We start from the raw sequence: 27,495 nt of genomic DNA, 5'->3' as shown, positions 1-27,495 counted from the left end.
TTCAGACTGTTTTATTAGCACTTCTACCTCCAGAGAGATGTCCTTATTAAATTTTACTTTTTAGATAGATAATATTTATTTAAGAAGACTAAGAGAGCCCTGATGATACAGGTAACTTATTGGGAATGTGTTCAAAATTCAGTTTTATCTGAGGTAAGAGATCTAGGTCAAATGCATCTCTTAAACAACTATAAGTAACGTATCTGTTGCCTTACATTCTCATGGGACAACCCAAAGCACAAAATTATGAGAATAATTGTTTAATCTTTATAGTTTCTTTGGAAAGGGTTTGAGAAACAAGTCTCTGAAGCTCAGCCATGAAGAAGATCCAGAAAAGAGGATGAGTTTTGGGTAAAGAGTCAAATAATAAGTTTCTTTGTCCCCCTTGGTCCTGTGTTCAATGTCCTGAAAAAGCTAAACACTCAGGCCTGACTATGGTGAATGCCCAAGAATCCTGTGGAACCTATAGAGACTGTGGAAAATACGAAATAGTCTGTGGGCTTCATTACATAGTGATTATGTAAATGAAGATAGCAAGGACAGTCAAAGTAGTCAAGAGCTTCTCGAGGATGAGTTGTGTATAGAAGCCAGCACTACAGGCATATCTTCAAAAAAACATTTACTTCAAAAAGAATCTTGGACTGAAGGAAGCAATGACATTTTCTAGGAGCTATAGTGGCTACTATATGAATTAACCTTTTCAATAGAAAGAATGCTTGTGGGAATAGAAGCTACTATGACATAGCATTTGTATTAGTAAGCATTTTCCCCATTTTATACTGATTTTGGGGTATATTGTAGTGCGTGTTTCTAAAGTGGAGAATCAGCCTCTGGAACAATTCAATGAAGTGATTTTCCTAGGTTACTGTGTAGGGTAACAACTCAGACAGCTTAGCCCTTTCACACCTCTGATGACTCTGATCCAAGCATTCATGGAGAAACACTGGTCTTTCAATGGTGTTTTGGGAAAACAGATGACTGCTTATCTTAGCAAGTAACTATGTCATATCGAAATGTAACAGTAATATTTATTAAGATTTAAAGGACCCGAAATACATACATACATATAAATCTAGATAATGACATGGCCAAATTATAGCACAGACAGGATATATAATTTTAGCATGAAAGTACATATTTCATTTAGGTACAGATATCTCAAAGATTTGGTACAATAAACATTAAGAGCTGACTATAAAGATGTCTTCTACATTACTGATATACTAAATATGAATCACTAAATTTTACAAATAATTTGTGAGGCTTTATATTCAGAATACCTTTTGACTTAAAATCAAAAGCATATAAATGTTATAAGGAACAACACAATACAGTCATTGCTCCAATACCATCATGTTCCTGAATATCTGGACAATTTCACAGAAATATATGTATATACACATACATACACATATTTCATATATACATGTGCATATATATACATATATATTTCATTTGTCTTAATTGACATTAAAATCATATATTTTCACAAGATGTAACTATTTTGATGTTGTAATTTTGTGAACCACGTGGTAACTGCTAACTTTTACAGGCAAAATATTTTCCCAATGCTTTACAAATCACTGTCTAATGAGACTCTTCCTTTATAGAGGCATATTTAAATCTGCAAAGTAATTTGTCCCCATTATTGGTAATATCAACATTTTCAGATAGTAAAATAAATTCATATTATTTGCTTGGGTTTCATGCATATGAAATCTAATAAAATACTTCTATAAATTAAAAAATTTGTTTTTCATATTAAGGCACAATATATACAGATTGACAGTGTCAAATGACGTAATTCTATGAAAAACCAATAGTTATAATTAATAAGATATAGACATTGTAGAAATCAAAGATAGTAGAATGATGGTCAGATCAACCCAATTTAGAAATCAGACAGAAATTGGGTTGCTCTTCTACTGTATTTATGTGTTGAAAGACTTGCAAATTTTTTTCATCTTGTATGCATAAAAATATTATATTCCTACATTCATTAAAAATACAGAAGAAAGTAATGATTGTTTATATACCTAATGATATCCTTTGAAGTATTTAAGCACAAAAAAGATAGGCTTATTTTAAAACAATGACAGTAGGATTGAGACTGCCATTTTTAAGTGAGGGGTTTTTAGTACATAGGTGCCAGTTAATAATCCTCCTCATCTGAGAAAAATTTAAGTTAGGGATATTAATAAGAGTTTACAAAAATACTTCTCAGGTACTCTTTTTATTATCCATTGCATCTCTGAGTTACATATATTCTCTTCTATAATATTTATTACTGGTTTTTATAAAATGGAATTTAAGTTTGTAATGTCTTTTTGGGAATTAAAAGTGGTCTATGTGATCAGTATGATACATAGATATATAATATATATTTTTTTCCAGTTTTAAGAAGTTTTGTTAAGGTTTTAAAAACATTTTAAATGCAACAAGTTTAAAGATAATAAAAGCCACAAATATTCTAGTTATATGAGATTACCCTTTAGTCAGACAAAAACATCTATATTACAAATCTCGTAAAACAACTTGAGTATCAAAGTTCTTTTAGTATGCATTAATTTAATAAGTTTCAAAGTCAGAATTCTAGTCCAACTGAAATTTATGTAGTCACATATCAGCCTTTTCATAGCTTTGCACTTAAAAAAAACTTTTTAAAAGTTAAATTGACATATCTAAAAATTCAACCAGTATCTGTTTACAAACATTTATTTAAAACGAATTTTCATCAAATAAATTGCATGTGTGTTTGTTTTTCCTTTTTTTTTTTGAGATGGAGTTTCACTCTTTGTTGCCCTGGCTGGAGTGCAGTGGCATGTTCTCAGCTCACTGCAACCTCCGCTTCCCAGGTTCAAGTGATTCTCCTGTCTCAGCCTCTTGAGTGGCTGGGATTACAGGTGCCTGCCACCAAGTCTGGCTAATTTTTGTATTTTCAGTAGAGACGGGGTTTCACCATGTTGGCCAGGCTGGTCTCAAACTCCTGACCTCAGGTGATCCGCCAGCCTCGGCCTCCCAAAGTGCTGGGATTACAGGCGTAAGCCACCACGCCCAGCCAAATAAATTGTGTTTTAAATAAAGTTAATATAAATTGACTAGAGTATACGGTGCAATTATATGGATTAATCAAAACTAATGTCCATGCATGCCAAATCTCTTAAAATATTCACTTTATCTCCTAACGCAAGTTTTCATATATATAGTCGACTGCATTTTGTGATTTTTAACCCTAAATTCTTTTCATGCCTATATAACTTTCACCTTTACAATTGAACAGTTAAACTTCAGATAAAAAAACTAGTAATTTTTTAAAAATGTATTTTGACTGTGTATCCATTTATTAATATTTACTAAATTCATAATTGAAAACTTTTATTAAATAGCTAACGTTAGTAGTTTACTATGCATTTTATAAAGGAGAACATAAGTTTAAGTTGATGATCATTGCGTACACCTTATATTTTGATATTTCAAGATATTCATTCAAATATCCATTAAGTATGTAACGTATGTCTAGCACTATTCTAGGTGTCGCACAATTTAATTTGTTTCAATATTTCAACAATATGATATTTTGGTAGCTTTTATGCTGTGTGAAACTTTTATATGCTTTTTATTCAGTCCTTTATAGTTTAAGTGTTTCCTCCTTCCCAAACGTAGCTATTGCTATTTATAAAGGAGGCATTTATTTTTCCTTTAAGTTATATATATATTTTAATTTTTAAAGTGAAAGAATAAAATTGACTTATTTCCCGCATCTCCCAACCTGCAATCCTCCTCCCAACTTCTGGTGCTTGAACAAGATTAAGGTAATACTAACCAATGAAAGTTTTTCTTTTTTAAAAAAAATTAAGCATGGAAAAAATATCTTCTATCAGAATGGATTGAGTCGTATTCCAGTCCCTAACGGTGAGAATGGATTCACCTTTGCCCACATCAAAGCATCATTCAAGGAGATAGTAGATTTCCCATCTTCAAGAAAAAATACAGGGCCCTGCACACAGTGAGAGTTGAGGAAAGAGAAGATGAGATTACAAATTTGCAAAGTATTTTTAAACTTTCAAAAAGAGAATCACTGCAGTTAAAAAAAGCCATCATATGTAGGCAATGCTAATAAAAATTTAGTAACATGAGAAAATTAGTTTTTTTTAACTGCAACAAAATATAGAAACATTTTTAAATGTCTTAACATTGTCATTATACCCTCATATCTGTCAGAATAGAATTCTTTTTAATTTAAACTCTTTAAATACAATAGTACTTCCAATGACAAATACGTTTTGTTAATCTAGTAATTGCCACGAAGTTTACTTTTTCTATAAAAGCATGTATGCCTAGTAGTAGGCTTAAATATATTTCAATATATTAATCATGTAGCCTATGTCAATAGAGCTGGGATAATTATTTAAGCCAGAAACTTTAAATGTGCTCTCCAGAAGATGAAGAATATTGTTTTATGTTGTATGTATAACTTAAAACATGATTAGTCAGGTGATTTTCTAGCTTATTTGTAATTTAGTTCCATCATTTATGATATATGCCAGGGTTGTTATAAAGAACTAAATGTGAAACATTTTCAATCTATATTACCTAGCTCTGAGAAGGAAAAGCATAATTTCAAAAACCCAAAATAAAATACAAATTTTGTTTTCTTAATTAGGTACTAAAGCTGTTGAGTTCTGGGTCTGATTTCAAATGATACAACTTGTTAGCAAATTATTTCTAGAAAATGGAAAGCCCATTATAGGACTAGGTAGAGTAGACAGCTTCCTATTAGTAGATACTGGAAATTTCACCATTGCAACCTAAACACATCAACTTTCTGTTGAAATAGAAATATCCTAGCAGGACAGGACTCCATCTATACCAGTCATGTGGGCCTCAGTGTATATGAGATAATTAGTAGATCTTTTCCTGGATGTGGGTTTGGCTACAAAGAAGTTAGGAAAGTCAATAACTTTTAGTGAAGAACAAAAAACATCATGAAATTTTGGGGATATGTCATCAGTGCCATTCTCTGCCCTTCGTATACCATTTCTAGTACTTGGTCTCTTCATGTTTCTTTTAGGTCAAGGTCAGATGGAGAAAAGAAACGTGAAGAGACCAAGTACTAGAAATGGTATACGAAGGGCAGAGAATGGCACTGATGACATATCCCCAAAATTTCATGATGTTTTTTGTTCTTCACTAAAAGTTATTGAATTTCCTGATTTGGTTCTTTATTTCTGAACATACATGGATAATAAAGGTATATAAAACTCTGTGACCTGTCTTTTGGAACATACTCGTTACGTTTTGAGACTTAACTAGCTTACAGTGGCAAGCTAAGCTATAGTTAGGGTTTATATCAGTATCCAGCTTTTTCATTTATTTTGGGTGGCTATGCCAAAACCTACCTTCTTCATTGGCCTAGCATGTGAGCATTACAGTAATGTAACTTTTCACATTACATTAGAAATACATAAGAATCTGTTTCAATAAGATGTGTATATTATTGGGAGGTGGGGATGTTTTAGTCTAATACCTAGTCTCGATCTCTTGACCTCGTGATCCACCCGCCTCGGCCTCCCAAAGTGCTGGGATTACAGGCTTGAGCCACCGCGCCCGGCCTACCTAGTCTCAATCTGCATTGCAGGGGATTTGGTTTTGTTCATGGAGACACCTACAACTAGTCCTGGCTCTAAGATGATAAAGACTTCTCTATTTCTTAGAGATAATGGCACCCCTGGGTCCTGTTGGGAGGCTCTGGCCTCGTTCATCATCATTAATTTGATTGTACATTTGTTGTCTAATCTTTGGCAATTAGACATCCCTCATGATTGATTCCAATAATTTTTAATTGCTGAAAAGGTCGATAACTCAACATAAGAACATGCACATTATAGTAACAATATAATATACATCTCTCAGTTTTAAATTACTTCATATTTATTCATCACGGATAGTGACTAGCAAGTTAATGTAGTCTACTGTGATATAATCATCTGTTGCTGACTGTTGCTTTGTCTTCCTTATTTATTTCCCTCCGGATATGACCTGTATGTATTTTCAAACGTGGTTGTTATAAAGTATACATATCATTTGTTACCAAGTGTACTTAGGACATGAATTGCTTCTATGGTATCAGTCAGTACAATGATTGTATCTGAATTTATTTTAAGCAGAAAGAGGTCACTTGTTACTAACTATGGAAGCACTACAGGTAATATTTTCTTACTGGGCCCCAGTCCTAAATTACCTACTTTCACCCAAATTAGGCTTATTTTAAGATAACATTTGAAAAAGTAAACAAATGAAAATGGTGTAATACACCTGTTATGCCTGACATTAGGCTTTACCTGGATTTTTAATCCTGTAAGACAAGAAATGTGAATATCAGAATGACTTGGAAGATTTGATCCAGTGACGTAGTCTGGTCCAATAATTCCTTTCAGTGACTCTTCTTTTAGTCTCTTTAATAAAGTTGCATAAACCATTCTTTGTGAATCAGAAGGGGGTGTATACGGAGAATCTTCTAATGATCTATATTTTCAACAGATGTCAAAATTTCATTTTGTAGAATTATAGAATTTTTCACGTTTAGATTAGAAATTATTCCTGATGATTATTTAGTTCCCCTTTACTTATGAAGGCAAATGACTTTTAGACTTAATTTATAGTAAAACAAAGGAACTTAATGGCAGAAAAGTATGGCATTGTAAATTATTGCTGTATATATGTCAAACCAAATCAAGATTCATTATTTGCTAAAATTAATAATGAGAACATGTATAGTTCCAACAAGTTTGTGTATAACATCAAATACCTTCTGCATTCCAAGTTTTATATCATATTTACTCACCTGTTGGTGGACTGTGTACAAGCTCTCCATGCATCCAATTCCTCAGAAAGATATTCAATTTTTAAAGGTACTGACACCTCCCGACGTTTTAATAGCTGACTGAATGTGTGAAGAAGAAATTAACATATGATACCAAAACTAAGATATCAGAAAAAGCAAACATTAAATGGGATTTTAGATTTATATATTTCTGTATACAGAGATTATACATTATATATAACATAATATAGGATATTTTCTAGTATATGCATGTACATGCTTATCTGTATATTTAGCAGAGTCCCTGGCAAGTCAAAGCTATCCAATAAACATTGGGTGGATGAGTAACTGAGTGAGTAGATGAATAAATGAACTGCATAATGTATAGAGAATGGTTGGACAAGTCACCTGATGCCACAGTGAGAGAGAACACTTAACCATGACCCTGATCATTTAATCTTGAATGACAGAACACAGGAGGAGTAGGTTTGAGAAGAAAGATGATTTGAATTCTGAGCATACAGACTTTCAGGCTGGAGTTTAGCAAACTGTTGAATATACACATAGGAGCTTGAAGAGTAGGCTCTGCCTGAATAACACTGAGTTACTTCCATAGAGGTGATAGGTGAAGCTAAAAAGTGGTGAGGTTTCTGAAGGACACAGTATAGAAAGGAGAGGGGAGAGTGTGGAGTCGCAGGAGTAGAGTGGGATGGAGAGGAGGAAAAACGAAAGCAGAGGAGGAGAGAATGAAACTTTGGGGAATCATATCTTTAGTCGGTTAGGAAAATAACCATAAGCAGCAAGAAAACAAAGATGGAATTGTAAGAGAAGATAAATTCTTTAATATTAGGACATTATTAATTTCTCTTTCTAAGCTAACACATTCCCTAAACTTAGTCACATTCTCTCAGGTCTCTCTTCCCTTGCAAATAAAAACCATTCTTTTTCTTTTTGATATGAATTTAATGCTTAGTTAAGAATTTTTCTCTTTACTTTTATTATTATATATATCTGAACATACTTCATTATTTTACTTCGATGTGATATATCCTATTGCTCCTATAATATCTTTTAATATTGTTAAATGATCTTTCCAATTTTGGTTATGCCACCTATGTAGAAAGAGATTTTTCCCTGAGCATGCTGATAGTATTAATTCCATATTATTCCTTATTTTCACTAGGTGACAGTTAGTGTTTCACCTTCACAATAGGGAGAAGTTAGGAATGAGAAAGCCTGTTTCTCTCAGAATCCCCTGCCACCTATGAACTCAGAAACTGCTGAACCACAGACCTCTGCATTGTTAGAATGGTCACCTACTAAGCCACAAAGCTAACTACTAGACTTGGAAGTACGTTTTTATGGAAGGCGCTGTGAATTTATTTTATAGTATAAGAAGTTTTAAGTACAAGGGCTGAAGTTAAACAAGTTGTTAGAAAATGTGGGAGTATGGCTAATAGGTTATCACTGAATATAAAATATTAAAATAGTAAGTAATCTGCTACTCAAAAACTCCCTTTACTTTGCTTTTTCTGCTGTAGAGATTGAAAAGCTAAAACATCCAGTTTCCTATTTTCTTTTAGTGAGATGTGGGCATAAAATCCTAAGGAGGACTTTCCTTCCTGAATAACATGGTCTTGCCAGGAAAAGTCCCTTGTGCTCTCTATCTTTCACTCTTACCTCTTTTTCCTTCTTAGCATGTAGTCATATTTCATAGAGGGCTAGCATCTATCTTGTAACCGTGGATACTCAAGCAAGAGGAAATAATCCAAAAATGTCAGAGTGGAAAGAAGGGAGTGTCAGGTCATTGATGAAATCACTGCACAGGAGTAACAACCCTAGAATGCTTATCTCAAGTGTCTTGATATAAAAGACCAATAAACCCTAGGAATTTAAGCTAGTAACAGAATTTTTATTATTCACACCTAATGCATCCCGAATTTATGTGCTGCTTTATTATAAAGCACATGCTGAGTAAATATATGATACTTATAATAACATATTTGATACTTTCTATAATCCACTTAGAGACTATTCATCTTAGTGAAAGAAATTGCTCTAATGTCATGATGGAAGAAAAAAACCTTTTTTACCTCGTGTACTCATAAAGCGCTGGAACAATGCTTTGGTACTGCCTTCTGATAGCCAATAATGCACCAATGTAACCACATAGTATTAGCAACTCATTTCGAGCTCTAAAAGAGAGTATATTTATTTCTGTAAATTCCACGATTTGAAGCATAGATCATTACTCTGACACACAGTTCATGTACTTGTATCTCTATATTCTGAAAGGTGACATTTATGGCAATATATGTTTAGAAAATTTTCTAAACTCAAGAAAAATGATTTATTCATCACTTCCTAATTCTTAGTCAGACATTTATGCTACATCATCAATTATAATATAAAATAAGGGTCTTTAAATAGTATTTAACTCTTGCCTGCTTGTTTTTTCTCTATTTCTGAGCTGTTTCTTTATGTAATTTATCCCTAATTAACTCCTTTGGTCAGATGGAGGGATTTCTGGAGTACCATGTAGACTCTAGGAAAGGGTAAAGAATGTCTTCTCCAGTTCTTGCTAAGGGAATTAGCCAGTTTCCCAGGCTACTGCATCATTTTCTCCATATAGGCTTTAAAACAAAAAGAGCCCCAAGCCTCTTTTGTAAATTGTACAAGAGTCTCTGAAGGCTTTAGTTATATAGATAACAGTGTCTTTAAATGGTACTTAAATCCAGGGATGGTGACTATTTTCTACTTTCTAGCACTTTTACTTTCTCCCCTCAAGCCCAGGATGATGCTTTGCACACAATGGATGTTTAATGAACATGACCATGAGTTTCTTAAGGATTTGATGTCCAAAGCTTTGAACCTGGTTTCTTTAAACCAGGTGTGTATGTGTGTGTACATATATATACAAACATACATGTACCTGATATTATTAAATGGGACCACTAATATTTAATATTCTGTTTCAAGTTGACCTCTATATTTTTTCTTAAAAATATAACAAAAATACAATTTTTCTACAAGTGTAGCTACCTGTCCAAGATAATCCTATTCCTTCATCTGAATACCAAAAACAATGGAGCCACTTTAAAATATCACATAGATTTACTTATACATGTTGCAGAAAAGTACTCACTCAGTATATGTATGCAAGAGTAATTTTTCAGTACGAATATAGCTCAATAGGTCAAGAACAGGGTATATGGTATCCAAAGTCCAGTCTGAACTACTGATGTGTTCTGGAAAAATGAAACCAGATGAAAGATTCATTAAATAATAGTCTGAAAATTTATTCCTCCATTTTTTAACTTATATAATTAATTTTCTGTCAGTCAGTCCTACCTACCTTTTATCTTCTAGATCACAAGTATTTTCCTGTTCATCCTCTCTCAGGACCCCATACCATAAAATTGGAAGAGATGCCATATTTCACATCAGTATCACTCTCCTTTTTATTTAGGATGACTAGTTCTTGGTTTTAAGGCTGATCATTGATATAGTTTGGATGTTTGTCCTCTCCAGAGCTCATGTTGAAATGTAATCCCCAGTGTTGGAATGAGGAGGTGTTTGGATTATGGAGGTGGATTCCTTAAGAGTTTCTTAGTGCAATCCCCTTGGTAATGAGTGAGTGAGTTCTTGTTCTGAGTCCACACAAGATCTGGTTGTTTAAGAGTGTGGCACCTCCCTCCCTCTCTCTCTTTCTCTCACTTCCTCTCTTCTCTCTGCTGCTGCTCTCACCAAGTGATATGCTTGCTCATGTATCACCTTCTGCCATGACTAAAAGTTTCCTGAGGCCTCACCAGAAGCTGAGCAGATGCCAGTGTCATGCTTCTTGTACAGCCTGCAGAACCATGAGCCAATAAATCTATTTTCTTTATGAATTACCCAGCCTCAGGTATTTATAGCAATGAAAAAATGAAGTAAAACAATCATTAATATGAATACAAAGATCAAATAAATGAGTATATTTTAAATTATACTACCAACTAAAAACTTACCTTTAACAAAGCTAATACCAATAGGAAGGGCTTTTTCAGGTTCTTGACTTAACAAGTAATATTTTACAGTTTCAAAGATATTGTCATCTACATGGGCTGTCTCAGCTAACTGCATACATTCTTCGACTGTGGGTAGCTTACACTAGAAAATAATTGATTTGAAAATAATGTTACTAAAATTCACAGGGATAAAAACAATAGTGTAAGTACAAAATACTTTCAATTTTCCTAGTATGGTTTTCTTATTAAAGTTGTCTAAAATGGATGTAAATGAAATTACTTGAATTAAGAGAATATATTTATGGAAATACCTTTAAGATCTAAAAACAGTAAGAGGGGATATTAGCTAATGAGTCAGTAGTTTACCATCACATGAATATCTAATACAAGAAATAAAAATAAATTGTCCTGATTGTGATACTGGAATTAGCACCCATAAATGCAATATAACACCCAAATGATGAGATTAATTATGTTAGAAAAAATATATTGATCATTATCAAAAACTACATTAAATGCACCAAATATAAACGGTGTGCATTATTACATGTCCTCTACATTCTAATTTAACTTCACTTGGCTTTTGAAACAAAGCAACCTTATTTCAGAGACACAAAAAATGTAGAAGCTCTAAAAGTTTTTAGCTTTGACATTTTGAAATGCCATGAAATAATTTCATTACTATAAAATAAAAAGCCACATTCCCCATTAAATTTTTTGTTGTTGTTGTTAAAATTGAGACTCTGATCCTCCCTCAAGTAATTTGGTCTGCTTCCATATAATGTAGGTAATCAATAAGTTACCTTTTATAACAGTTCTGATGTGTTTGTAATTGTAAGTTTGTAAACAATGTCGATAAATAATTTCATGGTTTGTTTCAATTTATTAATGCATTCATTTCATATTTATTGTTTAAAAATTAGGTAAAACGAACATTTTACATCTCAATCTCTCTCTCAAAAAAATTACAACGGACTGAATTAAGGGGATCTCATATATATAACATTTCATATTGTTTCCCCATCCTTACTCATGAAATGCCAGTTCTTTACTAAGCAACTACTACATGGTAGGTACTGTGCTTGGCTAGATAGAAACATACGTTCTTCACCTTGGTAAATGCTCACAGCATAGAGGGAATAAAAAATGACTCCCATTTAAATTTCATTTTCAAATATAAGAAGAAGGGTAAGATGATCATCCTTGTAATTTTTATCCTATATCATTAAAAATTCTAAAAGTTGTTATATAAGTAAATGGCACATGTGAATATATAGTTTTTAGTGTTACTGATAGTCCCCAACTTATGTTTTGACTTTATGGTAGTGTGAAAGTGACATGCATTCAGTAGAAACTGTGCTTTGAATACCCACACAACCATTCTGTTTTTTTTTTTTTTTTTTGAGACGGAGTTTCGCTCTTGTTACCCAGGCTGGAGTGCAGTGGCGTAATCTCAGCTCACCGCAACCTCCGCCTCCTGGGTTCAAGCAATTCTCCTGCCTCAGCCTCCCGGGCTGGGATTACAGGCAGGCACCACCACGTCCAGCTAATTTGTGTATTTTTAGTAGAGACGGGGTTTCACCATATTGACCAGGATGGTCTCGATCTCTCGACCTCGTGATCCACCCGCCTCGGCCTCCCAAAGTGCTGGGATTACAGGCGTGAGCCACCGTGCCTGGCCCTGTTTTTTACTTTTATTACAGTATTTAATGAATTACATAAGGTATTATTTTTATAAAATAGGCTTTGTGTTAGATGACTTTGTCCAACTGTCGGCTAATCTAAGTGTTCTGAGTACATTTAAGGGAGGCTAGGTTAAGCTACGATGTTTGGTAGGTGAGGTGTGTTAAACACATTTTTGACTTAGAATATTTTCAACTTATGATCAGTTTATCCATTGTAACTCCATAGTAAGTTGAGGAGCATCTGTACTTGTGAAACTGTTCAGAGTTATTAACACCTTTACACCTACTCACTAGTCTTTCTAAAAAGTAATAAGGGAAGTCTGACCAGAAAGTCTAATTATGTCCTTTTAGAATGTGTGATGGAAACATGAGGTGAATAATATTCTTGCCTTATCATTAAAAGCTGTCTCAGCTAACTGCATAAATTCTTCTACTGTGTGTAGCTTGCACTAGAAAATAAGTCGTTTGACAATGTTAGTAAAATTTATAGGAATAAAAAACAGTACAACTACTAAATATTTCCAATATTAGTAGTGTGGTTTTCTTATTAAGGTTGTCCTAAATGATATAAATAAAATTATTTGAATTAAGAACATTTACTTATGGAAATATCTTTAAGATCTGAAAATAATAAGTGAGGTCATTAGCTTAAGTCTTAAAGCTTAGACAAGTCATTTAGCCTCTCTGAGCCTTGACATTAACATCTGTGCCTTCTGCCTCAGAGGATATCTGTTAGTGTACATGCAAACACTACCAGAGAATGCATAATTTTAAAACTCCCACTTTCTTTCAAATGCATTTTAATTTCAACATAAAATAGCTTTTAGTTGTTATGCTAAAAAAAAAGCATAGCTTTAAAAACAAATAATTCACAGACTACAAAGCATATAAAGTAGTTAAAATATCCTATCATCTCATAACCCACTTGTAACTTTGGACATTTATCCATTCACAAGTATTTTCCCTTTCTCAACACAAACACATTCACATACACATATCCATCTATACATTCTCTCTCACACACACTTTTGGCCAATCTGTATTAATACAATACTCAATAAATATCTGCTGCTAATGAATAGGGCTACTCACTCACTAGGCATAAAAAAATCAAGGTTCAAATAAGTGAAACAAAACTTCGTTATTTTAGAAGTTCAAGATGAGAAAATATTACTTATATCTCATCATTTTCTTAAAAGAAATTGTAGGTATCTTCCTAAATATGCTATAAACAAAACAAATATGTACATTCACAGTTATTTTCAAACCAAAATCATATGGCCTATGCATAGTTTTGTGATCTGCTTTCTATTTAAATGTTTCATAACCATATATTCATGTCAATAAAAATAGAGCTTCATGATTTTTAATAGATTAATAGCACTGAAATATAGAAATGTACTATAATTTAATATAAATAATCTTCTACTGAAATTTTGGTTTTCACATATAATATTGATGCATGGATTCCTACATTCTGCAAATATGTATTTTTAAAGCACTTTAGAAAAATGCATGTAAATTTCATTATATTTCATTAATTCTTTTAAGGATCCTAAGCTGTCTATTTTAAAAAGTTATCCTACAACATACTTCAAGATGCAAAGTGTACAGTGGAAAACACTTGGGATTTGGAGTTAGACTGGCTGCAGTTGAAATTCTCACTCCACCACTAAGTAATTTGGGCAAGTTCCTTACCATCTCTGAGTTTTCTTTGTATAATTATCCCTTGCTTTTCAACGTTTTATGAGAACGAAGACACAAATATACATAAAGATTTAGAAGAGTGCCAAGCACTTAGCAGAAGTTCAATAAATGTTACTTCTTATTCTTACCATTTTTGTTGTACTTAAAGGTATCCCAAAGGCACCATACATTTGTTTATCTGCAGGCATCTCTGTTTGCTTAAACCTATAATTAGTTAATAAATGGTGTTGGGAAAACTGGCTAGCCATGTACAGAAAGCTGAAACCGGACTCCTTCCTTACACCTTATATAAAAATTAACTCCAGATGAATTAAAGATTTAAACATAAGAGCTAATACAATAAAAACCCTAGAGGAAAACCTAGGCAATACCACATTGAGATACCATCTCACACCAGTTAGAATGGCGATCATTAAAATATCTGGAGACAACAGATGTCGGACAGGATGTGGAGAAATAGGAACACTTTTACACTGTTGGTGGGAGTGTAAATTAGTTCAACCATTGTGGAAGACAGTGTGGCAATTCCTCAAGGATCTGGAAATAGAAATACCATTTAACCCAGCAACCCCATTATTGGGTATATACCCAAAGGATTATAAATTGTTCTATTATAAAGACACATGTACACATATGTTCACTGCAGCACTGTTTACAATAGCAAAGACTAGGAACCAACCCAAATGCCCATTGAAGATAGACTGGACAAGGAAAATGTGGCACATATATACCATGGAATACTATGCAGTCATAAAAAACGATGAGTTCATGTCCTTTGCAGGGACATGCATTAATCTAGAAACCATCATTCTCAGCAAACTGACAAAAGAACAGAAAACCAAACACTGCATGTTTTCACTCATAAGTGGGTGTTGAACAATGAGAACATGTGCACACAGGGAGGGGAACATCACACGCTGGAGTCTGTTAGGGGCTGTTGTCTAGGGGAGGGAAAGCAGGGAGTGGAGAGATTGGGGAGGGATAACATTAGGAGAGATACCTAATGTAAGTTAAGGTGTGGGGGGGAATGGAGGCAGCAAACCACTATGGCATGTGTATACCTATGTAACACATGCATGTATACCTATGTAACAATCCTGCAAGATCTGCACATGTGCTCCAGAACTTAAAGTAAAATAAAAAAAAAATAATCATCATAGCACTGCATTCCAAACCACAGTATTTGATATCATCAGCATACCTTATCGTGAAGGTCATTTATCTCTTCAGTACACCCTGGGTAGAAAGCACAGAGTTTTATTAAATGTAGTTCATTATCAGGAATCATCAGGAGAAGATCGGCTGCCAAATTCCTGTTAACATAACAAAAGGAGATACTTCACTGAGGAAACGTTCTAAAAATCACATTCATAACTATCTCAAAGAAAGGAAATTCACATAATATGCTGCTCTTGCTTTTCCATTTGTGAAAACATTACTAATTACCTACGTACTTAGGGAACTACTTTAAATGCAGATTGCCCAAACCAAAGGTCATGAAAGACAAATGTATTTATAAATTCCTAAATATTAAAAAACCTAAACTTTACATATATGAGTCTTAACATACTTGTAATTAATTTTATTATTACTGAATAATTCTCTAATCAACTAAGTAGTTTTGAATATGTGCTTTGAAGTGAATTACAAAGCAAACATTGTGAAAATTAACTCTCATCAACTTTTGTTATGCCTGTCAATATTGAAAAATTGTATTAGCTAGATCAATGAAACCAGTGGAATATTGAGTTAAGTTCCTAATTTTGGTATCCCACTTATTTCTTAAACAATAAATAGAAATTAAAGATAAAAATGTGGTTTTCTTATTTACTTTTTTTTTTTTTTTCTTTTGAGGCATACTCTTATTCCCTCTGTCACCCAGGCTGGAATGCAGTGGCAGGATCTCAGCTCACCTTTGCCTCTTGGGTTCAAGTAATCTTGAGCCTTCGCTTCCCTGCTAGCTGGGATCACAGGTGTGTGCTACCATGCCCGGCCAATTTTTGTATTTTTAGTAGAGATGGGGTTTCACCATGTTGGCCAGGCTGATCTTAAACTCCTGGCTTCAAGCGATCCACCAACCTTGGCCTCCGAAAGTGTTGGGATTACAGGCATGAGCCACCAATTCTGGCCTATTTACTTTTTAAAGATTCAATCAATGGAATAAAACACTTAAGGCTTTTAAAAATATAAAATGGTATGTACTTAGAAGATTTATATTAAAATATTTTCTGTAAAATCCTCTTAAAATCACTAGGTGAGGAGTTTTTGGAGGCATGCATTATAACTGAGAACTTAACTTTCAATAATTGAAGATATTCTGTTTTTAAAAAATTGATGTATAGCCATACAGAATAGGTGACATTAGAATAAGGTGATATTTCACATGAGAATTTATAAAGCCCTAAGCTGGGGCCTCTGAGAGTAAAAGCCTATTTTACCTTCTTTGTGAAGATGTCGGTAAAATCTACATCAGTCATTTAAGTAAATCAATTCTTTTTTAAAATTTATGAGGTGCTTAATTAAGAATATAATGAATATTGAATAGGAATAGAGATAATTTGCAACCTCTGGTGTGAAATCCAAAATTTTACTAAAAAAAAAATCACAAACTATCAGGATAGTAACATTTTAACTGAGGCTTACTTTGATGTTTTTAGAATAAAAAAAACTTTAGTGAAGTTTTTTACATAAAATATTTTGATAATTTGACATTTTACTAACAATTTTCTAGATAATGTCAAGAGAATTGCCAAAAGATTACAATAATTTTTCATATTATTTTCCTCTAGCCATTTAAAAGTTATACATAATATCTTTCAAAACTGCTACATTTTCTGTTACATTGGGCAGGTTCCAAATTAGAGTAGTTTAGCTGTTCTTGCTAAAATGTATAAATGACATCATGTGTTTCTTTCTATCAAAATTTAATAACAGTTTTAAATAATGTCCATGAAAATATAGAAATTATCATTTGCGTTTACTGTATATAAAATAGCTGTGCTAAAATTCTATTCAAACATCAATGAACTGTAGACAAAATCTGACATTCTTAATGTAGAATTATGTCTTTATACAGTGAAATTTGCAGCAAAACCAGTTAATTTCCTTCAACATTTAATCATATTCACTCTTTTTTGAGAATTCAGTACATGAATAGGGAGAAATGTACATATAAAAATGAAATAGACCAATCAAATGATCTAAAATCTAAAATTTCACTATCAGAACAGGTATTTTATTCTGCTTAGCTGACTTAGCCATTATTTGGTATTGCACAAAGTCACAGTTCATTTATTGTATAACTTTTAACTATAAAATCATGAGTGATTATAGGAACTTTTCTCATTACTTCATAGTCAGGTTTCATGGGCTATGAATTATAGCATATAAAATTATGGTATGTGAATTGGCATACCATATATGGTATGTAGTATATGAATTGGCCATAAAACGATGTGAAAATAGTTAATAAATATTTCTTAATATAGAGATAGTATTCAAGTTATAAAATAAAGGCATGCATAAATTTTTAAATGAACATGTTTTTAAATAAAAGTAGATAATACCTGTATCCAACAGATGGAAAGCTAAAAGAAAATATTAAATATGAATACCATGATTATATGATGAACATCAAGAAGAAACAGATTTTACCAGTAAATGTAAAAAACATGAAATGTTTAAAAATTATGCACATTCTTTATAAATCATATAGCTATCTTTTCAAAATCTGTGCAACTCTACTAACAGCCATGAGGATTACAGATTTCTCCTGAAAATAAAGCTAATCAGTACCATATTTAAATTGTTTCCTGGATTCTGGTACACATATCTATGGATATATTAAAAAAGAACTCTTGGGGTAGGGGAGTCACAAGAAATAAGTTTGTTTTTTCTTAAAAGTAACTAAGACATAGGGAATTGAAAAATGTTTAATCATATTATGTAACATATGATGTTACAAAATGGGTTTGAACTCAGTATGAAGACAATGAGGATGAAAACTTTTATTACGACCCACTTCCATTTAATGAATAATAAATCGATTTCTCTTCCTTACAATTTTCTTAATAGCATTTTCTGTTCTCCAATTTACTTTATTGTAAGAATATAGTAATACATACAGGATACAAAATAGGTTTTAATTGGATGTTAATGTTATCAGTAAGGCTTCCAGTCAACAGTAGGCTATTAGTAGTTAAGTTTTGAGGGAGTTGGAAGTTACAGATGGATTTTGGACTGCTTGAGGGGGGGTTAGCATGCCTAACCATCATATTATGCAAGGGTCAACTGCATACTGTATTTCTCTTTCGCTGTCTTTTTTTTTTCTCCTCCTCCCCTTCCCCTCCCCCTCCCCCTCTCCCCTCCCCTCCCCCTCCTCCCCCCATCCTCCTCCTCCTCCTCCTCCTCCTCCTCCTCCTCCTCCTCCTCCTCCTTTTCTTCTTCTTACAAAGCTTCATTCTCGTTGCCAAGGCTGGAGTGCAGTGTTGTGATCTTGGCTCACTGCAACATCCACCTCTTGAGTTCAAGTGATTCTCCTGCCTCAGCCTCCCGAGTAGCTGGGATTACAGGTGCCCACTGCCATGCTTGGCTAATTTTTTTTTTTTTTTGCATTTTTAGTAGAGATGGTGTTTCACCATGTTTGCCAGGCTGGCTTTGATTGCCTGACCTCAGTTGATACACTCGCCTTGGCCTCCCAAAGTGCTGGCATTACAGGCATGAACCACTGTGCTTTTTACCTTCACTTTTTAAAAATAAATCCCCTTTCATTTGATGATAAATTTTAGCATAAAGTCAGCCACGTTCCTGAACAAATAATTTGAATTAGAATTAATGCTTTGAGATGAAGGCAAGTCTCTATGTAACTGACTATTTTAGTTCTTGACAGAGGGATAACTAGATTGTCTCAGAGGAGACTCACCATTAAATACACTGAAGTCTACAACTGATGGTAGAGTACTATTACATTTTAGTGGGGGAAGGCAACACTTACATTAATGTAAGATATAAGTAAAAATTAAAACAACTCTGAAATTCCTGATTCACTATAAGACCTTCAGATTCAGACAAAAAAGAAGACTGCAAGGTTGCTCTTCTTCCGAGTTAGCTCCAAATAAGGAAGTGATACAGGTTGGGTATCCTTCATCTGAAATGCTTGGGACCAAAAGTGTTTCAGATTTCAGACTTTTTTAGATTTTAGAACATTTGCATATACATAGTAAGATATCTAAGGGATGGGACCCAAGGCTATGTTTCATATATACCTTATGCAAACAGACTGAAGGTGATCTTATACAATATTTTTAATAATTTGTGCATTAAGTACTTTTTTGTGTACTTATGCAAGGAATCTTCCACTTGTAGTCTCATGTCAACACCTGAAAAGTTTTGGATTTTGGAGCATTTTGGATTTTGGATTTTTGGATTAGGGATGCTCACCCTGAATAGTCTGATACCTAGGAATGCAAACTTCAGAGCCGATTTATGTAGCTTTGAATCTTGGCTATGCTTCTTACTGAGACTTGAAGAAAATTAAAAGCTACCACATAGAACCTAGTGAATTTTTACATATAAAGTACTTAACATAGTGCTTGGCACAGAGTAAGCAGTATAGAAGTGTTAGTTAGCATTCATTATTATCATTACCAATTATAGTGTTCAATAGTTATAGTCATCTGTATAGCTCCATCTTAAGGGTGGGGTGTGTGCGTGCATGGGATTTGTAATGGGAAAAGGTCATACTCCTGATAAACAAATTAATTCAGAAACCTCTTGAGGTCCTAAGTATTTGAGAGAAAAAAGGATAAAAATCTAAAATAATCTTTATTCGATAAACATCTACTGAAATACAGAATCACTTCTTTCCTAATAGAACCTCCGTACTAATGGATTGTCTGACTTAAGGCCAGGACTCTGCAGATATAGAATTGCTTTGCTCTGGATTTCTCAGCTACTCTGGTTAATTCCCAGGGTCTATTTCTTTGGATATTGCCAGAGTCTGGGGAGATGTCCTGTTTCAAGTGCCCAGCAAAACCATTTTTGTTACTGCTTTACATTAGAAAAGTGACTTTATTGTCCAAATTTAAAATAGGACACAAGATCTGACAAGAAAAAAAAGTATAGATATGCAGAATTTTAAGATGTGGGAATATGTGTTCTGGTCATCTTATGAAGAGTACATTTGTTGTCTCATGATATTATAGGTGCTCAAAACATTATGGAATTACAACTGGGCTACTTCAGAATGGATCGTGGCAGATTTCATTATACAGCCATGGTAGTTCTCACCATTACAACACTGTTATATCATCATTTCCTTCCATAATCTTATCCTTTATAAACAAGGTGATCCTATATTCTCCCAATGCATGTCTTTTTTTTTTTTAACTTCGTAGTCTAGGGTTTATTTACTGGCAAATACTTTCTTCCTATCAAAATTCTTTTTTTTTTTTTTTTTTTGAGACGGAGTTTCGGTCTTGTTACTCAGGCTGGAGTGCAATGGCGCGATCTCGGCTCACCGCAACCTCTGCCTCCTGGGTTCAGGCAATTCTCGTGCCTCAGCCTCCTGAGTAGCTGGGATTACAGGCACGCGCCACCATGCCCAGCTGATTTTTTTTATTTTTAGTAGAGACGGGGTTTCACCATGTCGAACAGGATGGTCTCGAATTCTCGACCTCGTGATCCACCCGCCTCGGCCTCCCAAAGTGCTGGGATTACAGGCTTGAGCCACCACGCCCGGCCCTATCAAAATTCTTTAAGAATCTGATTTGATTTTCTTTATATGTACATGTGTATGTATGTATGTATGTGTATATATATATATAATTTTTTTAATTGCGTTTTAGGTTTTGGGGTACATGTGAAGAACATGCAAGATTGTTGCATAGGTACACACATGGCAATGTGGTTTGCTGCCTTCCTCCCCATCACCTATATCTGGCATTTCTCCCCGTGTTACCCCTCACCAACTCCCCATCCCCTGCGGTCCCTCCCCTAGATCCCCCCTACAGACCCCAGTGTGTATGCTCCTCAATGCATATCTTATCAAATGGAATTTATAATATTTTAAAAATGTATTCTGTCACTATAAAATTATTTTTTGAATTTCAAAATTCTTACCATACTGAAATCATCATGCACTTTCTTGCCAGTAATTCTAGGGCATAGTGGGTTGCTGGTGCTGCAGACTCTCCTAGTACTGTGCCCACACAGACTGCCAACTCCAGTTCATTTCCACGAATCAGGTATGCCATAGCAAGCTTGCTCAATAAGAAAATAATTTCTTCAGTTGCATAGATGCTGGGTAGGATCATCATTCCCCTCCAAGCTCATAAAGCAGATAAAGCAGTATTAACCTATAAATCAATTATTCTTATAAAATATTGACTGTAATATTCCTATAAAGTAGATATGTAAGAGTAATTGCAACTTTTAGGTGGAAAAGTTATTAATGAGACATACAGAAAATTTTATCAGGGCAGAATTGAAGAGTTTAGAACCCTTGGTTCTATTTCTGTCATTAATTAATAACACTCTACAATATTCTCAATATGTCCTTCAATCTGCATATCAGAAAAAAATGTAAAATTTTAAGAGCTTCTTCAAGATTATGCAAGTTGTCTATCATTTCCTAAAGCCAATATATCTAAGGATATTAGATTACTTATTATTACTTAATATCGAAATAGAATCTCTATCTTTACTTAACATTTTCCTTATTAAATTAGTGAGTCATCAAGTAAAAGGTACCTTAAAAATATAACTCATGAATAATATACTGAAAAATAAGTGCTTTCATTTGTATTTTTTCTCATAATCCTAACAACCACATGAGAAATATGTGAGTCAGATGTTCATGTTTTCATTTTAGATTTGAAGACATTTGAGATTCTGAGGGTTCAATGATGTACACAAAGCCAATATGTAAGAGGAACAAGACTCAGATATTTTGGGTCCAAGTCTAGTGAGTGTTCCCTTTACTATACGGGTGCTTGTCATATGTGACAAAATGTTTAAAGCAAGGTTGTTAACAAATATGTGTCTTGTGGTAGAAATAAAAGAAAACAAGCACTCACAGTTCATGTGTGCTTAAAACAAGAGCTCATAGTTTATGTATGCTAATTAGGAATGCAATTACTTAATTACTCAGGCTTGGAGGGGATGCAAAACCAGATCTCACACAGAAAGTTACTGTATCTTTTCCTCTGAAACACCATGATACTATCTAAACAACTTTCCATTCACATAAACCAATTTTAAGTGTCGTACCTCAATATTATCTACGGCAAGATGGCAACATGCAGCTAGGGCTGCCCGGCCGTCTTGAAAATACCATTCTGCCAGTTCTTGACTGACTGTGTGCAGGAGTCTAGAAAGAAAAAAATGTATGTAATCTATATAAACACATATTCCATCATAAAAGTGAACTCATACTTTTTAAAAGGGATGTTAAAAAGACCAAATAAAATTGAATTTGACATGCTTGATTTAAAGACTTGTTTTTCAAAAAAAAAAAAAAAATCAGGAAACGGGTCTTTCCAAGTATATGCTCTGAGAAGCCTCTATCTCCCTCAATACCTACAACTATCAGAAGACAAGTCTGATTTTAAAAGCCTACCATCATGAATCAGATGATTTATGACTCAGCTATAGGGGAAGTTAAGCTTAGAAGAATTACAGGTTGAACTGAAATTTTTCAAAATTTAGGTGGGATCTAAAATACAGCCAGCATATGTTAGCTTTTTAAAATGTCAAGCTTAGAAATGGCAGAGAATGGCAGTAAAGATCCAGGCAAGAATACATTATTCCTAGCACATTATTTGCTTAACATTTTATGATCCTCTTCTACTCGATGAGTGTCTTAAAAGTTTAAATATCCTATTTTCTAGGGTAATAATAGGAGCAAATAGAAAGGATAGGGGAAGGCAGACTACTGGATTAAAAAAAGGTTAAAAGGCTGAAAAATTCTAATTTCCATTTCTTTTTTAAAATAAGTATCGGGATTTCTTCTTTAAAAGAGGACCAAATGCTATTTTAGACACCAATAGTGGGGTCACAGGATTATAAACTACATTACTGTGAACTTATATACACTGACTTTAGATTAAAACATGAATAAGCAGTCAATCTTATTTTCTTTCTTTTTTTATTTTATTTTTTTTGGAGACAGAGTCTGACTGTCACCCAGGCTGGAGTGCAGTGGTGCAATCTTGGCTCACTGCAACCTCTGTCTCCCGGGTTCAAGCAATTCTTCTGCCTCAGCCTCCCGAGTAGCTGGAACTACAGGCACACATTGCCATGCTCAGCTATTTTTTTCTATTTTTAGTAGAGATCGGGTTCCACCATGTTGCCCAGGCTGGTCTTGAACCCCTGAGCTCAGGCAATTCCTGAGCTCCTGCCTCAGCTTCCCAAAGTGCTGGAATTACAAGTGTGAGCCACTGTGCCCTGCCCACCTTATTTTCATCATTGGTCCTCTCCAGGTTTGATTAGTTTTTAAGTGTGTAGTGCTTTACTTGCAATCTGTCTAGTGAGATGCATTTTGCTTTTCTGAAAGCTATATAAAATGTGTATAAACTGTCTCCATGCCTGAATTTTCCAGTTCATTTAGGAGTAGATGCTGTAATTGAACTGGATCATGGTGAGAAGTGTGGCTGAGGCAGTCAAGTCCTCAGTATACAAAGAAGGATGAATTACAGAGGTTTCAAAAATTCCTAAAGGGAAGACAACCATACGGACCCAAAGCAAATAAATCACTCACTCATTGAAGTCCTCCTTGTAGATATCATCAGAATATGAAGCTCCGTTAGGTGTAGAAACATGTAAGGTTTGCATATTTCCTTCACAAGAAGCCTACAATTTAATTAAATATTATTCTTTAGCTAATTATTGATAGCTGAAAATTTTCAGAATACTATTTTTAGCAAAGTATACTTAAATAATGTTTGAAATTTATACTACAATTTGGAGATAATCTTAGCATTTGAGAAATGAGATGTTAATTGTGTGTAGCAAAAATCTTCCAGTAAATTATTACTAAAAAAATGTTTTTCAAATAGATGGTATATAACATTCAGCAGCACGTGAAAAGTTTAGAGTTCAGAGATGCTCGTGTGTTTAAAGATCAGAAGTAAATTGAGCTGGGTGTGGTGTCTCATGCCTGTAATCCCAGCACTTTGGGAGGCTGAGGCAGGAGGATCACCTGAGGCCAGGAGTTTGAGACCAGTCTGGCCAACAGGGAGAAACCCCATCTCCACTAAAAATACAAATATTAGCCGGGTGTGGTGGTGCGTGCCTGTAATCTCAGCTACTCGGGAGGCTGAGGCAGGAGAATTGCTTGAACTGGGAAGGTGGAGGTTGTGATGAGTTGAGATCATGCCATTGCACTCCAGCCTGCGTGACAGAGTGAGATTCCATCTCAAAATAAATAAATAAATACTAAAATAAAATACAATAAGTTCATTGTGACCAGAAAAAAAAAATAGTATGATCTAAAATGATGAAATAGAATGCCAGTGAGGAGGGCAGTAGCCAGGCCCTTTATGACTTTGTCAATTCTGTGTGGGTGAGCCAGTCAACACAATCTTCTCCCTTCTACATGCCCACCCATCCGTGCATGCGGCTGGGGTAATTATGTGCTTGTACCTGTGCAACAAGCAGAGCTTCTTTAAGCTGACCTCTTGACATGAAAAAATGAACTAGTTTTTTCACATCGCCAGTGGCTATGCAGTATGGAATGACATCATCCTTATCTTCCTGGATTAACTGGTCAGCTCTCCTAATAAAATAAAGACAGTTTTTAAAATAATATACTATTTTGAAGGTTTTTAGGTGAATTGAGATTTTCTGAAAGTATGGCTAAAATTTGTAGCCCATTTCATAAAACCCTTTGGCATATCACTTTTAAAAAAGACATTTTATAATCAGATTATGTGTGGAAGACAGATAAAAGTTTTGTGAAATAATAAATAATAAATAATATAGGTACTTGTTTGCCCTTAGACCATGACATAAAATATGCCTGAACATTTTAGGTCTTTAAATCAATGTAGTTTATCTATTAAAATGGGCAATTAATTTATTCAAAAATATGTTTTAAACAAGGTATGTGTGATAGGATATCAGGTGGATTAAGCAATTATGTGGTATTTATATTGTTAAAGACAGATAATTTTAATTGTTTTAGGAAGCATAAAATGAAAAGAGAGCCTTGAAAGTCATGTAGCTTAAAAATCACTAAGAAGGATAATATAGAAACATACTCGGTTTCCATATGTGCCCTAAGTGATGAAGATTAAAGAAAAATATTGTTCCAGACATGTGAAGAGAGAAAGGGGATGGTAATTTTGGAGACTGTGAAGAGTGTACACGTGTCTATTTCCATATATCTGTCTCTGTCTCTCTGCATCTATCATTGTGTGTGTGTGTGTGTGTGTGTGTGTGTGTGAATGAGAGAGAGAGAGAGAGTGTGTGTGTGAGTATGGGTGTGAGTGTGTGTATGTGTCTTCCCATCTAAGTCTCAGGCATTTTCTCAATGACTAACCCCTAGCTAATTCTACCCTCAATGTTTAACCTCAGTTTTGTTTTAAAATAATCTGGAATATTAAATTTATGCTAGCATTTGTATTAAACCAGAGTTCAATTTTTAATCTTTGGGAAGGGGTAGTAGATATTTTTCATGCTGAAAATAGAAAACATTTTTCATGATATTTGCTAGCTAACTGTTAACAGTCTCCAATTTCACAGAGTTATCAAAGTGCTCCTCAACAGCTGCGTTTTTACCATGTGACTTTGATTTTCTTGTTATAGCTGTTTAGAAACAAGCTGGTTAGGAATAGTAATCTACTTCCCCTGGCATTTGAAACTATGATTTAGAAACTGACAATCTGGATGAATGACTGGATCTATAAAATACAAATGCAGGAGTTGTGGAGAGACCATTTTCTGGCTACATGGGCTAAGGGTCAGAGAAAATGAGGTGTTGGCTTTCAAAGACAAATGAAATAGAATTGGAAGAGTTTTGTATATTCCCATCTGCCTCCTCCTTTTCCTTCCCCATTAAATCTATTCTAATTTTGCTTCAGTCTCCTTCTTTCTACCAAAACAGCTCTTACTAAGATAACAATAACCTCCATGTTGTCCAGATTTCTTCTTTGGGCTACAAAATCAAGACTACCTATTGAAAAAGGCCACTAAAATCACAAGAAACTTCAAGCTCAACATATCCAAAGAGAACTAATGATCTTATGTGCCACATGATTCAAATTTTCTCCTGATGTTTTTGCTGTTGTTGTTTTGGTTGTTTATTTTTAAATCCCAGGGATTAGCAACAGTTCTATCCAGTTTTTCAAACCTAAAACCTAAAAATTATTTGTGACACCTTCCTCATCTCTATTACCAAATCCAGTTCATTTTAACTCCTAGATATATCAAATTTGTCTACTTTCCTCATTGTCCCCGGTCACTACAGATGGCATCCATGCTACTGCTGTCTCCTGACTCAGCTATGCTAATGGCCTTCTAACTGGTCTCCTCATATCTGCTATTGGCCTTTTCTTTCTTTCTTTCTTTCTTTCTTTCTTTCTTTTTTTTTTTTTTGAGACGGAGTTTCGCTCTTGTTACCCAGGCTGGAGTGCAATGGCGCGATCTCGGCTCACCACAACCTCCACCTCCTGGGTTCAGGCAATTTTCCTGCCTCAGCCTCCTGAGTAGCTGAGATTACAAGATCGCGCCACCATGCCCAGCTAATTTTTTGTGTTTTTAGTAGAGACGGGGTTTCACCATGTTGACCAGGATGGTCTCGATCTCTTGACCTCGTGATCCACCCGCCTCGGCCTCCCAAAGTGCTGGGATTACAGGTTTGAGCCACCGCGCCCGGCCTGGCCTTTTCTAATCTGTTCTTGATATTTCAGCTTGTGCAGACTTTCTCTCTCTCTCTTTTTTTTTTTTGTTTTTTGTTTTTTGTTTTTTGAGACAAAGTTTCGCTCTTATTGACCAGGCTAGAGTGCAATGGCACAATCTTGGCTCACTGCGACCTCCGCCTCCTGGTTCAAGCGATTCTGCTGCCTCAGCTTCCCAAGTAGCTGGGACTACAGGCATGTGCCACCATGCCTGCCTAATTCTGTATTTTTAGTGGAGACAGGATTTCTCCATGTTGGTTTGGCTGGTCTCGAACTCCTGACCTCAGGTAAGCTGCCTGTCTCAGCCTCCCAAAGTGCTGGGATTACAGGCATGAGTTGTGCCCAGTCTGCTTGTACAGAATTTTTAAAAGAAAAGC

General features: G+C 34.5%; 1 protein-coding gene across 5 annotated transcripts in view; it reads right to left on the bottom strand.

Moving 5' to 3' along the window:
- Positions 1–1,016: 1,016 nt before the first annotated feature.
- The window catches only part of WDR17 (WD repeat domain 17), a 116,524-nt gene continuing 90,045 nt past the window's right edge, over positions 1,017–27,495 (bottom strand). For 4 of the 5 annotated variants that reach the window (XM_039468608.2, XM_039468610.2, XM_074396655.1 and 1 more), the window contains 12 exons: positions 24,864–24,996; positions 23,980–24,071; positions 22,491–22,590; positions 21,342–21,481; positions 17,789–17,809; positions 15,424–15,535; positions 10,831–10,972; positions 9,969–10,071; positions 8,917–9,018; positions 6,845–6,943; positions 6,342–6,525; positions 1,017–3,997 (listed from right to left, as the gene is read on the bottom strand). In XM_039468608.2, the coding sequence (XP_039324542.1) occupies positions 3,878–3,997; positions 6,342–6,525; positions 6,845–6,943; positions 8,917–9,018; positions 9,969–10,071; positions 10,831–10,972; positions 15,424–15,535; positions 17,789–17,809; positions 21,342–21,481; positions 22,491–22,590; positions 23,980–24,071; positions 24,864–24,996 (1,348 nt within the window). In that variant the 3' untranslated portion in view covers positions 1,017–3,877. The remainder of the gene's footprint in view (positions 3,998–6,341; positions 6,526–6,844; positions 6,944–8,916; positions 9,019–9,968; positions 10,072–10,830; positions 10,973–15,423; positions 15,536–17,788; positions 17,810–21,341; positions 21,482–22,490; positions 22,591–23,979; positions 24,072–24,863; positions 24,997–27,495) is intronic. The other variant, XM_039468609.2, reaches the window with a different exon arrangement.

The sequence above is a fragment of the Saimiri boliviensis genome, chromosome 3, assembly GCF_048565385.1.
Source record: "Saimiri boliviensis isolate mSaiBol1 chromosome 3, mSaiBol1.pri, whole genome shotgun sequence".
In the NCBI taxonomy this organism is placed as follows: Eukaryota; Metazoa; Chordata; class Mammalia; order Primates; family Cebidae; genus Saimiri; species Saimiri boliviensis.
Note: the sequence above shows the minus strand (reverse complement) of the source record. Positions and strands in the feature narration are given on the sequence as shown.